General features: G+C 31.5%; 2 protein-coding genes across 2 annotated transcripts; both read left to right on the top strand.

The window, feature by feature from the left end:
- The first annotated feature begins 540 nt into the window (after positions 1 to 540).
- LOC11421214 (1-aminocyclopropane-1-carboxylate oxidase homolog 1) lies at positions 541 to 2,437 on the top strand. The gene is made up of 3 exons (XM_003626739.4): positions 541 to 1,156; positions 1,520 to 1,841; positions 2,051 to 2,437. Exons 1-3 carry the CDS (start codon positions 570 to 572, stop codon positions 2,309 to 2,311), a joined length of 1,170 nt encoding a protein of 389 aa, XP_003626787.3. The 5' UTR covers positions 541 to 569; the 3' UTR covers positions 2,312 to 2,437.
- Positions 2,438 to 5,778: 3,341 nt separating this feature from the next.
- Positions 5,779 to 13,896, top strand: LOC11434998 (uncharacterized). The gene is made up of 7 exons (XM_003626740.3): positions 5,779 to 5,930; positions 6,742 to 7,303; positions 8,096 to 8,417; positions 8,497 to 8,745; positions 11,255 to 11,841; positions 12,654 to 12,975; positions 13,414 to 13,896. The coding sequence occupies exons 2-7, from the start codon at positions 6,783 to 6,785 to the stop codon at positions 13,663 to 13,665; spliced, it is 2,253 nt and encodes a 750-aa protein (XP_003626788.3). The 5' UTR covers positions 5,779 to 5,930; positions 6,742 to 6,782; the 3' UTR covers positions 13,666 to 13,896.
- Positions 13,897 to 14,148: the final 252 nt, after the last annotated feature.

A 14,148-nucleotide genomic window follows, 5' to 3' on the forward strand; every position in this document is an offset into this window, starting at 1 on the left:
TTTGTCTTATTTTTAAAGTCTTTTTTTGTTAACAATAAATGAAAAAGACATTGGTAATTCGAAGTTCGGCCAAAAAGTAAGTAAATTCAAAGTACTCTTAAATAATTATTTTTTAAAAATTGTTTTATTAACGACTTGAACTCAATCATTTGATTAATAGTTAGTCATATCTCAAAAAAAAAAAAATTATTAGTTTTTTTTTTTTTTTGACAAAAAAAAATATCATTAGTTAATCTTATCTTTTCTCCTATCCATATTCGAAGTCCCATTTTTATTTTATTTTTTAATGTAAGAGTAAGTCCCAATCATAAAATATAACTTTCGACAAATTCATTGAACTTTTGTCATTTCGAAAAATTGTTGTAGGTAACTTATAATTGAGACGGATACATCCATTTTAAGGGTCTAAATCTAAACTTTCTCTGCACAAATTGACAAACTTTTATCTATCCAATTTTTATTTTTGTCAAAAATTTTGTCCACTATGGACCACCTATTATTTATGGTAGTCCATTATTTTGGCCACCACCTAATTAATGCAATTTGTCTCTTCCAAACTCCCACTTGTGATGGTTTCCTTAAAGAGATTTGAACTTGATAAACTGATAAGAAAAATGGAAATCATTAAAAAAAATGAAATTTCAATGACAACAAAACATGACTATGATAGAGCAAGTGAGCTCAAAGCATTTGATGAAACAAAAGATGGTGTCAAAGGACTTGTTGATGCTTCTGTCACAAGCATCCCTCGCATGTTCCATCACGAATTCGACAAGGACTCAACTTCAAGTTCAAGCAACAGCCACAAACTTGTTATTCCTTCTATTGATCTTGTTGATATTCATCAAGATCCAACAAGAAGGAAAATAGTTGTTGAGAAAATTAGAGAAGCATCTGAGACATGGGGTTTCTTTCAAATTGTTAATCATGGTATAGAAGTGAGTGTTTTAGATGAGATGAAGAATGGAGTGGTTAGATTCTTTGAGCAAGATTCTGAGGTGAAAAGAGAATTATACACACGTGATCCAGTGAAGCCTTTGGTTTATAATAGTAATTTTGATCTTTATAGTTCACCAGCTGCTACTTGGAGGGATACCTTTTACTGTTTTATGGCTCCGAATTCTCCTAATCCAGAAGATTTACCATCAGTATGCAGGTATGTTAGATGCAATATTTAATTTTTTTAGATTAACTATTGCACAAGCATAGTGATTATAGGAACAAATAAGACATCATGATTGTGACACGATCCTTAATATTCCTGAGAATTATAGTCAAATATTGAAAACTTTGATGTGGTGGCCAAGATTGCGGGTGATTAGGATTAGACTATTTTGATATTATCTTGAATTTATTTGACTATATTTACAAAATTATCCCTAAATTATGTCCCGCGCTTGAGCGACTTGTCCACTTATCGGTAACCTATGAGCCACATTCAATCATTTCATATCTGTGTAGTACATTTTGATAATAGTTGTGATTAAAGCTTTAGGATATTATGTGCACATGCTTGCAGAGATATAATGTTGGAATACACAAAACAAGTTATGAAACTGGGAAATCTATTGTTTGAGTTATTATCAGAAGCACTTGGACTTGATCCAAACTATTTGAATGAAATGAGATGCAATGAAGGACTTGCACTTGTTTGCCATTACTATCCTTCCTGTCCAGAACCAGAATTGACTTTGGGAATAACCAAGCATACGGATAACGACTTTATCACCGTGCTTCTACAAGATCATATTGGCGGCCTCCAAGTTCTTCGTGAAAATAGTTGGGTTGATGTATCACCTGTTCCTGGTGCTCTAGTCATCAACATTGGTGATCTTCTACAGGTAACTTTGCATCTTTTGCTTGTGATTTTAATGTGCATGATTCATGTAACAGTCTTGCCACATTATAATATTACATTTTAAAACATGCATCTTAACATTGTGACAACAAGTTACTGAAATATGATTAACAATTTGTCAAACCAACCTGATAATATTCTTTCAAATTGTTAATCATGGTATTAACTAATTAAGAATTTTCATTGAAATAGCTTATTACAAATGACAAATTCAAGAGTGTTGAGCACAGAGTGGTAGCAAATCATGTCGGTCCAAGAGTATCAGTTGCAAGCTTTTATAGCACAAGTTTTCAGCCATCAACAAAACTTTATGGTCCTATAAAGGAATTAGTATCAGAAGATAATCCTCCAAAGTATAGGGAAACAACAGTGCATGATTATGTTTCTTTCTCCATGGCAAGAGGCCTTGATGGAACTTCTCCTTTGCCATATTTCAAGATTGGAAATTTCTGATACACACAATAAAGGTGGTTTAACATGTATGCAATATAATTAAAATAACTTTTGTAGTATTTACTTTGCTACCTACATTTGTTATTGCAAAAATATTTAGTATTATGAGAAAATTATATTAAAAAATAGAGTATTAGACTTTTCCTTTTTGAAATAATGGTTACATTCCTATACAAAATGTGGGACAAATAAAATAAAAGTGAAAATATGGTTGCATTAATTAGTTAACAAAAAATGTGTAAACATATTCCATCAAGTCAGAGGACAGCAACAATTAAGATTATAGGGATACAAACCTATTTTCTTGAGGACTACAAGAACCTTGTGAACATCATGTACCCGATTATAGGGCAGACTGATTCCCAACTTGACTGATCTAGTATAGTTTTGACTACTTGTTTGCATAGGACACCTTATTCTTCCCTTCAAAATCAAAATGGTAGATCATTTCTATGTTTAAAATCAAAATCTGAAGGATAGCAATAGAGATGATGAACCGTAAAGAAGATGAAGTGATGGTTATACCTAGAGATAGAGAAAATGTCAACCAAAGTTAACTTTGAAGAAACTATATACATTGAGAGTCCATTGTAAACACTTTTTACTCGAAGAGTAATTTTTTTTAACAATTTACAAAAGGCTTTTGTAAGGGCATATAGTTTCTTCGCAACTAGCTTTGATTAGTGTTTACTCTCTCTAGATATCACCATCACTTTCTTTTCTTTACATTTCCTCATCACTCTCACTAACCCTGAGGTATAGAGTTTGATTTCAAACGCAGAAACGTTCAACCATTTTTAGGGCATATGAAATCAACAAAGATAGCAAATGACATTAATCCATTAAGAAAGAAAGAAAGAAATGGAAGTGGGCGTGTGAAGGAAGCACAAACTATGACAAAATAAATACACAAAAAGAAAATATGAGAAAGAAGTGTGTGCAGATCTGAACTCGAGAGAGAGAGAGAGTATTAATGTGAAGATGAATTTAAAAATATGACTGCTCATAATTATTACTAGTACAAATTTAAGGTTACTGTATGTCACTTTCTATTGCCTTCTATTAATTTGTACACATTATCTTTCTGCTATTGTTGATAGCTTTTTCTTGTTGCAGCTTTTTTACATTTAAGGTATACTTAGGGAAGGGTGATAAGTTTATAATTAGACTCCTTGTTTTTTCATTATTTTGTGTTAACTTCCTTGGCAAGCAAAAGTAGTGTAGAGACTCGGGCTCAAAAATGGAAAACAAGTCAAAGCACTAAACTGTCCTTGTCCTTTTTCGTATTATTTTTATCATTAGTATGAATGTAGATTTTTTTTGACAAAAGTAAACAATATTCATTCATTCAAATTGATAGAGTACATCGATATAATACAAATCCAAATTCGCTAAAAACAAAAATGATGAATCTGTGAACAAACTCACAACATCCATGTTAATAGCATAAAACGGCAAAGTATCTATGTCTACAAATATGACTAATATGACTATATTTAAGTCTCCGGAATAATCATGTCTCCGGATCTGCAACGTTGACGATGCCAGAATCATTGTCATTGATCGGATCTGCACTTGCTCAAAGCTAATCTTTCAATCTGAATCAAATAAACACCGCACTAAGACGGCCGCACAAAGACGAAAAATCAAAACAAACAGAATCGTTCAGAGACGACGAAATCACAAAAATAAACGAAATAAAACAGAAAACATGTGAAATCACTTATTCAATTAGAATAAAAGGAAAAACAACTTGGAAGGGTGATTTTTTGGTCAAAATTGACCATAAATCACCCCTCTAACAAGAAGAAGAAGAAAGGGGTTAAATTGATACTATTATTAATAATATTAATGGGTCAAATTGATCAATTGGATCAAAGCTACGAGTGTGTTTGGTTCACTTCTACACCTCTTATTGGTGGCTCCAAAAGTGAAAACTTGCAATTTCAACATGTTTGGTTCAGCTTCTCAAAATCAATTCTCATCTCCAAAAGCAATTTTGGATGAAGCTACAATTCCTAGTTTTTGAGTTAGCTAGAATCAATTCTCCAATATATTTTATATTTTGATTATTACAACCTATTATTTTCCTTTATTGCCCTTTATCAATTCTCCTTCTTTTTGCTTTGTATTTAATTTGATGAACCAAATTTAATCATAAAACTTAACGAACTAAATTAGCCCCCATAAAATATTTGTGGTCATGAGTTACCAAGTTTTGGATTTTCCTTTACGGTGTTTCATTTCAAATTTACTGTATTTATTTTACCTTTCTTTTACGCTATATTTTATCATTTTTGGCAACTAACTCTAGTATTATTTAACTTAAATATATTTTATAAAATAAAATAAAATATAAGAACAAATATTATGTAAAATAAAATTAGTTTAATGATCGTATTTATTATTTTTTAAATTAATAGAAAATTTATTTATTTAGAATAAATAATATATCTACATTTAGTATTGTTCTACATATACATTCAACTATGTCCATTTATTTGTATTTAGCTATGTCCATTTTAGTAATTATACATTCAAAATCAATTTTTTTTAAAACTATCCAAACAACATTCAGTTTGTTTAATCAATTCTGCATTATTGTATCAAAACATAAATCAATTCTCTCAAAATCAATTCTTTCAGAATCAATTATATCCAAAGTTGAACTAAACACACCCAAATTCAACATGGATTACGCTTCTATGATAGGATGTCATATGATATTGGTCAATTCAAGTGTGACACGTGGTAATATAATCTTTTGGTTGCTTAACCAATGCTCCGAAGATATGGGTTAACATTCTTCTTTTTTTAAACATAAAGATATGTGAAGTTGCATTGATTTATATGTCATCATTAGATTGGTCAATGTACATTGACCAATTCAATTTGAACACATAAACCAATGCTAAAAGAATCATCCAACGATTCAACTGCTGCTTCGTGACAGGTTTGAGATTTTTTTTTTTTTCATTATGAATAGCACTGCTCGTATAGATGTTAAATATTACTCCCTCCATATTGCAACAGATGAATCATTTGAAAATGTTTAATTTTGACCTAACTTACTTTGACTATGTTGTTTTACTAATATACAAAGATAAATAATATTATATAAGATGTCGTTAAATTCGTTTCGATGAGTATTTTAAAAATATCAAATTTTATAATTTTTTTCTAATATATTATTTAAGATATTTAAACTTAAAATTATACATTAGCATGCATAATAAGGTCAATTATGTATGTATTATGGGACGGAGAGAGTACAACAAAACATTGTGTCCGTGATCCGTGCATAAGATTGTCTCTTGCGATATACAACACAACACCACTCTTATTTTTGTGGCATTTATCTACAAAATTTTGTAAATTTTTATGGGCTATTATTACCTTATCTTTTCCTTACCAATGAAAGCCTCAATTATTTTTTTCGAGGTAGGATATATAGTCCTCAATTATTTCCATAAAAAAAAAAGGCGGTTTATTTTCATTTTCGCGCACAAAGTGGTTAACCCGGCCCCACAGAACAGAGTCGTTTTCTCCATCTTCTTCTCCTTCATCAAGCTTCCCTCAATTGCCTCATCTTCTTCTCAATCGCGTCTTCTGTTTCAAGGTACTGTTCACTCAGCTTTGATTTTGAGCTTATAATGATTTTGTTTTGTCTTGAGCTGTATAAGGATTTTGTTCACTGGTTTCATAAAAGGTGAAACTTTCAACTGAAGATTTGATTTTTTGAGTGAAATACAAACATGGGTTAAACTGTTTTTTAGGGAAATGAAGCTTGTTTGTTTTGTAATCGAAATTTCTAGTCGTTAAAGTTCTACAAACAAACAGTGACATTAAAGCTTGACTATGGGGACGATTGTTATTTGAGCTTAGATTTTTCTCTTTGCATGGAATTAATTATTAGTCCATATTTTTCAGTGGATGAACCGTTCCAATCCATAAAATATCACTTTGACTAATCAACTTTACTTTTTAGCAAAATTTCTATATTAATCTTCTTCGCTACAGCCCGGGGATATGTGTCAATGTCCATTTAAATTTAAATATTTTGTTTTTTCAATGGAGGAGAGTCAGGTTAAAAGAGGTAGAGGAAGACCTAGGAAAACTATTAGAGAAACCATTAGAAATGATTTAGAGGTCAATGAGTTATATTCAAATATGGTTTATGATAGAACACTATGACGCCATTTGATCCTGTAGCCAACCCCCACTTAGTGGGATAAGGCTTGGTTGTTGTTGTTGTATTTTGCTTTTTCAAATTAGTCGTGGTGTCAATATAAAGATTGTATCAAGGATTCGTGCTTCATAGCTCTTCATCAATTCGATGTAAAGTGTAGTTCAATAGTCATTTGAATCCAATTACTTATTCTATTGTCACATAGAATATAAATTCAAGTTTCTTCTGCTCACTTTTCTAGTTACAATATCTAGCTTCAGAACCACTACAAACAAAAGGGAAATGGGAACTACTAATACAACCAAGCCTAACCTTGATTCCACATTCAATGAACGCAAAGCATTTGATGAAACAAAAGCTGGTGTAAAAGGACTTGTTGATGGAGGAGTTGAGAAGATACCAAGTTTATTCCATCATCAACCTGACAAATATGAGATAGCCTACAACACAAGCCATGTTATTCCTGTCATAGACCTTAAAGATATTGATAACAAAGATCCAAGTATTCATCAAGGGATTGTTAGCAAAATCAAGGAAGCATGTGAAACTTGGGGGTTTTTTCAGGTTGTTAATCATGGAATCCCTTTGAGTGTTCTTGAGGAGATGAAGGATGGTGTGAAGAGGTTTCATGAGATGGAGACAGATGCTAAAAAGGAGTTTTATACAAGAGATTTGCATGGATCATTTATTTACAAAAGCAATTTTGATTTGTATAGCTCACCAGCACTCAATTGGAGGGATACTTGTACTTGTTCCTTGGCTCCTGATACTCCCAAACCAGAAGATTTTCCTGTTGTATGCAGGTATGTTTGTATGCATGCATATACAATTTATGTGCTCAATGCTCCTTGAACTTTAGTTATTTTCATTGGTACAAACGACACTTTAGATTAAAGATGTGTTCAATATTTTTTATATTACTTTTTAAAATTATTGTTTGAGTCGACGTGTAAGTAGTGCCTCTGATATCCGTATATATTGACCAACTTATACAAAATATAAAGGATGTGTTGCTGTGCAAGATAATTAAGAGATAAGATAGGATAATCGTATCATATCGCATCTCAATTTAGTGTTTGATGAGAGGATATGGTATAATAAGTTAACTTTGAAACTTATTTTCTCCTATCTCTGTAGTTAAAAACCACTATGCTCCAAGAATCATTGTTAAACTTGTAAAAAAATATAGCATGGTTACAAAGTTGTCTGGTTTGGGTGGATTTCCATCGTTTCAAGCATAATTTCCCCTTTTTGTCCTTTAATGACTTTTTTATCGAATCCTTTACAAAACTCAACTAAAATACATTCAAACTAGATACTTTTAACTTTAAAATAACTCTAAAAGTGACCTAAAAATCATATATGATTTCCTTTCTTCAATAAAATAAATTATCATATTTGTTATCTTGTCCACAACAAATATATTGTATGATAACTACTTAGGTCTATATCATATTATTAGTCAAAAATAAAATAAAATCATATCAATTCTTTATATTTTATCATATCTCTGTCATATCATATCATGTGCATGTGCAGCAAATAGGTCCAAATGTCTGAAATTGAATTTAGCTCTCATTTACTAATTCTTGCAGAGATATACTACTAGAATATGGGAAACAGGTGATGAATCTAGGAACTTTGCTGTTTGAATTGTTGTCACAAGCTTTAGGTTTGAATCCAAACCATCTAAAAGATATGGGTTGTGCCGAAGGGCTAATTGCTCTTTGCCATTATTATCCTCCTTGTCCTGAACCAGAATTGACTGTGGGAACAACAAAGCATTGTGACAATGATTTCCTCACAGTGCTTCTCCAAGACCATATTGGTGGCCTCCAAGTTCTTTATGAAGATAAATGGATTGATATAACACCTGTACCTGGAGCTCTCGTAGTTAATGTTGGTGATCTTTTGCAGGCAAGTTTTATGTATTCTTATGTTTATATTGATAGAAGATGTAAGCATATAACTAATTATTTGTTTGTTTACCTTGTAGCTTATAACAAATGATAGATTCAAGAGTGTTGAACATAGAGTAGTTGCAAATCAAGTTGGTCCAAGAATATCTGTTGCATGCTTTTTCTCCACAGGCCTTAGGCCATCGTCAAAGCTCTATGGACCTATGAAGGAACTATTATCAGAAAACAATCCTCCCAAATACAGAGAAACCACAGTTGCTGATTTTGCAGCCTACTTTAATGCAAAAGGACTAGATGGTACTTCTGCTCTTACACATTACAAGATTTGAACTAGACAGTGTAGAAGAAAAAAATTGTAAATCATTGAATAAACATGGTGAGTTGATGGTGTCATGGTGATGTAGTTATTCATTAATTCCACATGATGATGATATAAACTTGAAATATGGTGTGCACATATTTAGTTCTTTAGTTCCACATGATTAGTTATTCATGAATTCCATGTGGTTTCTATTTCATACAATGGATTGTATATGTATTTTCTATGTCATATTTAGAATATGTCTATACATAAGATTCATGTATTGGTTTTACAAATCAGACTAAAGCATCATAACTCATAAGATTCATACTATAGTCTATACCTAGAATATGAGAAAAGAAAATACTACTATAATAGTAACCTTTTGAGCCATTTTACAAAATAGAAATGAAAAAAAAAAAACATGAAAAATTGATGCAATTAATTAGAGTTATTATTTTTAGAACCAATAACACTAAATTTGAGTAAAAGACAGAAACACAATGTTACCTTCTTTCTCACTTACTTGAGCTATCTAACCCCTTGTATATGGATACACAAATTTTACAATTTATGCACCTTAAAACATTTATGAAGTTTGGTTGGATTCAAGACATGTAGTTGGTCCGCGACAAGTAGGTGTCTGGCTTATATTGGCGAACGTTGTCCTAAATTTTTGGGAAAGTTGGTCTGCAACACGGGGTCATACTCGCGATGCAAGTTGCGATGAGAGTGACATGAAGCTTGTAGTCTGCGACGTGATTCAATGCAAGACCGAATTTAATAATTTCACTTTGAACTCGCGACACATAGCTCATAGCATGTGTCACAAGTGAGGTCTAGGCCGAATTTGGCTTTTTCTTCACTTCTTGCTCCATTTCAACGCACCTGTACTCTGTTGAACACATAGTAGTTGCAAATCAAATTGGTGTAAGAATATCTGTTGCATGCTTTTTCTCCCCAGGTCTTAGGCCATTGTCAGAGCTCTATGTACCAATAAAAGAACTATTATCATTTGCCTAATACAAATAATTGAATAAGCTTGGTGAGTTGATGGTGATGTTATTCATCAATTCCACGAAATGATGATGATATAAACTTGAAAATTTGCGTGCACATATTTAATTCTTCAATTCCACATGATTAGTTATTCATAAATTCCACGTTGTTTCTGCTTACTACATGGAATTGTTTTTCGTCAATTCCACGTGGTTTCTACTACGTTCCTATATCCAAGCTCCTTTTACATTTTTCATATTTCTTCAGAAAAATTGTTAGTGCAATTAATATGTATGTGTTAATATAATCAAATTGTCCTTTGTTCGTATATGTATTAAATTATATTTTTCATATTTCAAGATAAATTAGTAGTATTAATTAGAGGTATGTTTAAGAAAAGAATAATAAATACATCTAATACTCCCTCCGTCCCAAATTGTATATGTTTTGGGCATTTCACACATATTAAGAAATACAATTAATATTGTGTGGAAAAAAGATATTATAAGTTGTTTTACAAAATTGTCCTTAATAAATAATATGGAAAAGATAAATGAAAAAATTGAAAGAAGAGAGAATAATAAATGATTAATGTTATAATAGGAAAAGTAACATTAATATTGCATGGATATTGTAAAGCGACATATAATTTGGAACAAAAATTTTATTCTAAAGCGACATACAATTTGAGATGGAGGGAGTAATTTGAAAAGGAGAATACATTTAGAGATAAAAATAAAGGCAAATAGATGCTTAGATACAAGAACAGAAGAAGAATATGTCATACAATGGATTATAAGTGTATTTTGGTGCTTCGTTTTTTTTTTTTTTATCCTTTTCTTTCTAATATAGAACTATTCCTCTAAAAACTTATATTGTTAATATCACATTTATACCTTAACCCAACAATAAAGGTATGTTTGGTTTTATGGTGAGAAAAATTGATTTTGAAAGAATTTATTTTGTAAAATTTATTTTATTTAAAAGAAACTTAAATGTAAAGTTGTTTATGTCCGGATATATCTACCTAAAATTGAGTTGAACAAAAGCTAGTAAGCTACGTTGACATTAAAAAAAAACCTTAATCATGTACCAGTAAAATGTTATATACACAATAGTAAAAATTGGCTTAACCATGTTACCATTATTCTTCAATGTCTAACGGGTGTGGTTAGCTAATCAATTTTCTATACAAAAATTGTAAAGGTTTTATTTTTACATATTTTTCTTAACCCTTTTATTCTCAATAAAAAAACTATGATAATTTGAAATTCAATTAAAATGTTAGTAAAGTTTAGACATAAATATAACTCCGACATATCATATTAATGTTCCATATGCGTCGGTGTCTTATATCAACATGTGTATATTTAAATAATTCTTTTTTTTTTTCTTTCAAATTATCATTGTTGTCGTATCCGTGTTTGTGTTCGTGTTTCATAGTTCTATATCAATTCAATGTTAAGGCAGTCAACCGTAAATTATTTCACTTTGAATACGTAACTTTTAGGTGTGACAAAGAATATAAATTCTAGCTTTGTCTACTCACTCTTCTAGTTACCATATCTAGCTACAGAACCACTACAAACATAAGAAAAATGGGAACCACAGGCACAACCAAGCCTAACCTTGATTCTATATTGAGTGAACGCAAAGAATTTGATGAAACAAAAGCTGGTGTAAAAGGACTTGTTGATGCAGGACTTAAGAAGATACCAAGCTTATTCCATCATCAACCTGACAAATATGAGAAAGCCAACAACATGAGCCATGCTATTCCTGTCATAGACCTTAAAGATATTGATAATAAAGATCCAAGTATTCACCAAGGGATAGTTGACAATATCAAGGAAGCATGTGAAACTTGGGGTTTTTTCCAAGTTGTTAATCATGGAATCCCTTTGAGTGTTCTTGAGGAGTTGAAAGATGGTGTCAAGAGGTTTTATGAACAGGATACAGAAGTCAAAAAAGAATTGTATACTAGAAATAGCAATAGATCCTTTGTTTATAATAGTAATTTTGATATTTATAGCTCACCAGCACTCAATTGGAGGGATAGTTTTATGTGTTACTTGGCTCCACCTGATACTCTCAAACCACAAGAGTTTCCTGTGGTATGCAGGTATGTTTATGCATATGTGTAAAATTTATTTGCTCCTTGAAATTTGGTCATTATCATTTGTAGCACCGAAATTTCAGATTGGATGCGCGTTGAGTGTCTAACATGTGTTTGTGTCTGTTTAAATAATATGTAATGGTTCTTTTGTTATAATTGAGATAAGGGTAGTTACGTCTATTTATATTTCACTATATATTTTGAGAGTAACATTTGTATTTTGAAGATTTTGCTCATTCTAATGAAACTTTAATCGCGTTTGTTATTTTGTTCTCTTCATTAGTTCTCTAGATTGTTAAGAGTGTTGTCGGTCTCTGACACGACACTCATACACGTGGTTACATTCATTTATACGATATTTTCAACTTTTAGCGTTAATGTGTCGAAATCGTCTCCAATACTTAGCCACTTTTTTTTTTTTGGACTAGTCGAAGTAACAACTTAACAAGGACTAAATTTCAGTGAATCGTGGCAGTAAGGCCATTCTACGACTTACAATACTTCGCAGCGTATTTAAGTCGTACTCAAGCCTTTTTCTAATATCTCTAATTTTGTCTTATATATAAGAAAATGTGTTTTCATTTGTGAAATTGCTTTCATATCCTTATTTTGAGGTGTATTAATCGGTGAAATAGCTTTGATATATCCTTTTCATATTCACTAGAATTGCATCTATTTCACATGAGATGAAAGGTCTATTTATAAGAAACAAATCACATATAGTAGTATAAAAACCAACTGATACAAACTATGAAAAGTATGAAACTGAATTTAATCCATAATTTTTTTTCTCTCTGATTGACTGCTTATTCTTGCAGAGATATACTGTTACAATATGGGAAATACATGATGAATCTAGGGACTTTATTATTTGAATTGTTGTCAGAAGCATTAGGTTTGAATCCAAACCATTTGAAAGATATGGATTGTGCTGAAGGGCTGATTGCTCTTTGCCATTACTACCCTCCTTGTCCTGAACCAGAATTGACTGTAGGAACAACAAAGCATTCTGATAATGATTTCCTCACAGTGCTTCTACAAGACCATGTTGGTGGTCTTCAAGTTCTGTATGACGACAAATGGATTGATATAACACCTGTACCTGGAGCTCTCATTGTTAATGTCGGTGATCTTCTGCAGGCAAGTTTTATGTATTCTTATGTTTATATTTCCATAAACTGTTAGTAATGTATGTACCAAAATGGACAAAAATCAACATGGTGAATCATAATGTGTTTTGCACTGAGGAAAACAGACAAAGGTAATAAAATAGAACACATTAAGCCATTTGATGTATATTTAGAGTTAGACTAGTTTATCAAATCTCTTGCATTTTCAACTTGGTTTCAAGCATATAGCCGGCGTTATATTCCATAATCCATCTTATTTGAGGTGTTATGTATTGCGTGCCTTTTATTATTGCTTACTTTACTATTTGACTAGTTCCAAGTAAGCTATATCCCTCAAACTGATAGGAATTGGTGTCTTTAATCTCTGGTTTGGATTTTAAGATTTTAGTTAGAAGTATCAATAGATAACGTAAGCATATAACTAATTATTTGTTTGCTTCAATTGTAGCTTATAACAAATGACAGATTCAAGAGTGTTGAACACAGAGTAGTTGCAAATGAAGTTGGCCCAAGAATATCTGTGGCATGCTTTTTCTGCACAGGTATTAGGTCATCCTCAAAGCTCTATGGACCTATAAAGGAACTATTATCAGAAGACAATCCTCCTAAATACAGAGAAACAACGGTTTCTGATTATGTAGCTTACTTTGAAAAAAAAGGACTAGATGGTACTTCTGCTCTTACACATTACAAGATTTGACACCCAGGCAATGTGGCAGAAAAAAGTATTAGTTCATATAAATAATCGAACGACCATGATGACTTGGTTGTTGTGTAGTTGCGAAGTATAAATAATTGAATGATCTTGGTGAATGAACTAGAAATATGGTGTGGTTTCTATTTCATGCTATGGATGAATTAAAAAGTATAAACATTCACTTATTGAAAACAAATGTCATTTTTTCTGTCATAGCCCTCCAGTTTTGAGAAATAATTTGTTGATAATTCAGAGTTTGGTTCGAAGGTAAGTAAGCTATGGCAAAAGATTGTTCGAGCTAGAACTTGAGCTCAATTCTACCAAACGATTTGTCTTTAACTGAGAAAAATGTCGTTTGCTTATGTTTGATCGTTGTTTTCCTAGTTAGACTTGATTTAACTCGATTTCTCTCGGGAACTTACATCATTGGCCTGTATTCTACAATCTTTCGAATGTCGATCAGAAAGAAAAAAGCATACTGTGTTG

The sequence above is a fragment of the Medicago truncatula genome, chromosome 8, assembly GCF_003473485.1.
Source record: "Medicago truncatula cultivar Jemalong A17 chromosome 8, MtrunA17r5.0-ANR, whole genome shotgun sequence".
Lineage (NCBI taxonomy): Eukaryota > Viridiplantae > Streptophyta > Magnoliopsida > Fabales > Fabaceae > Medicago > Medicago truncatula.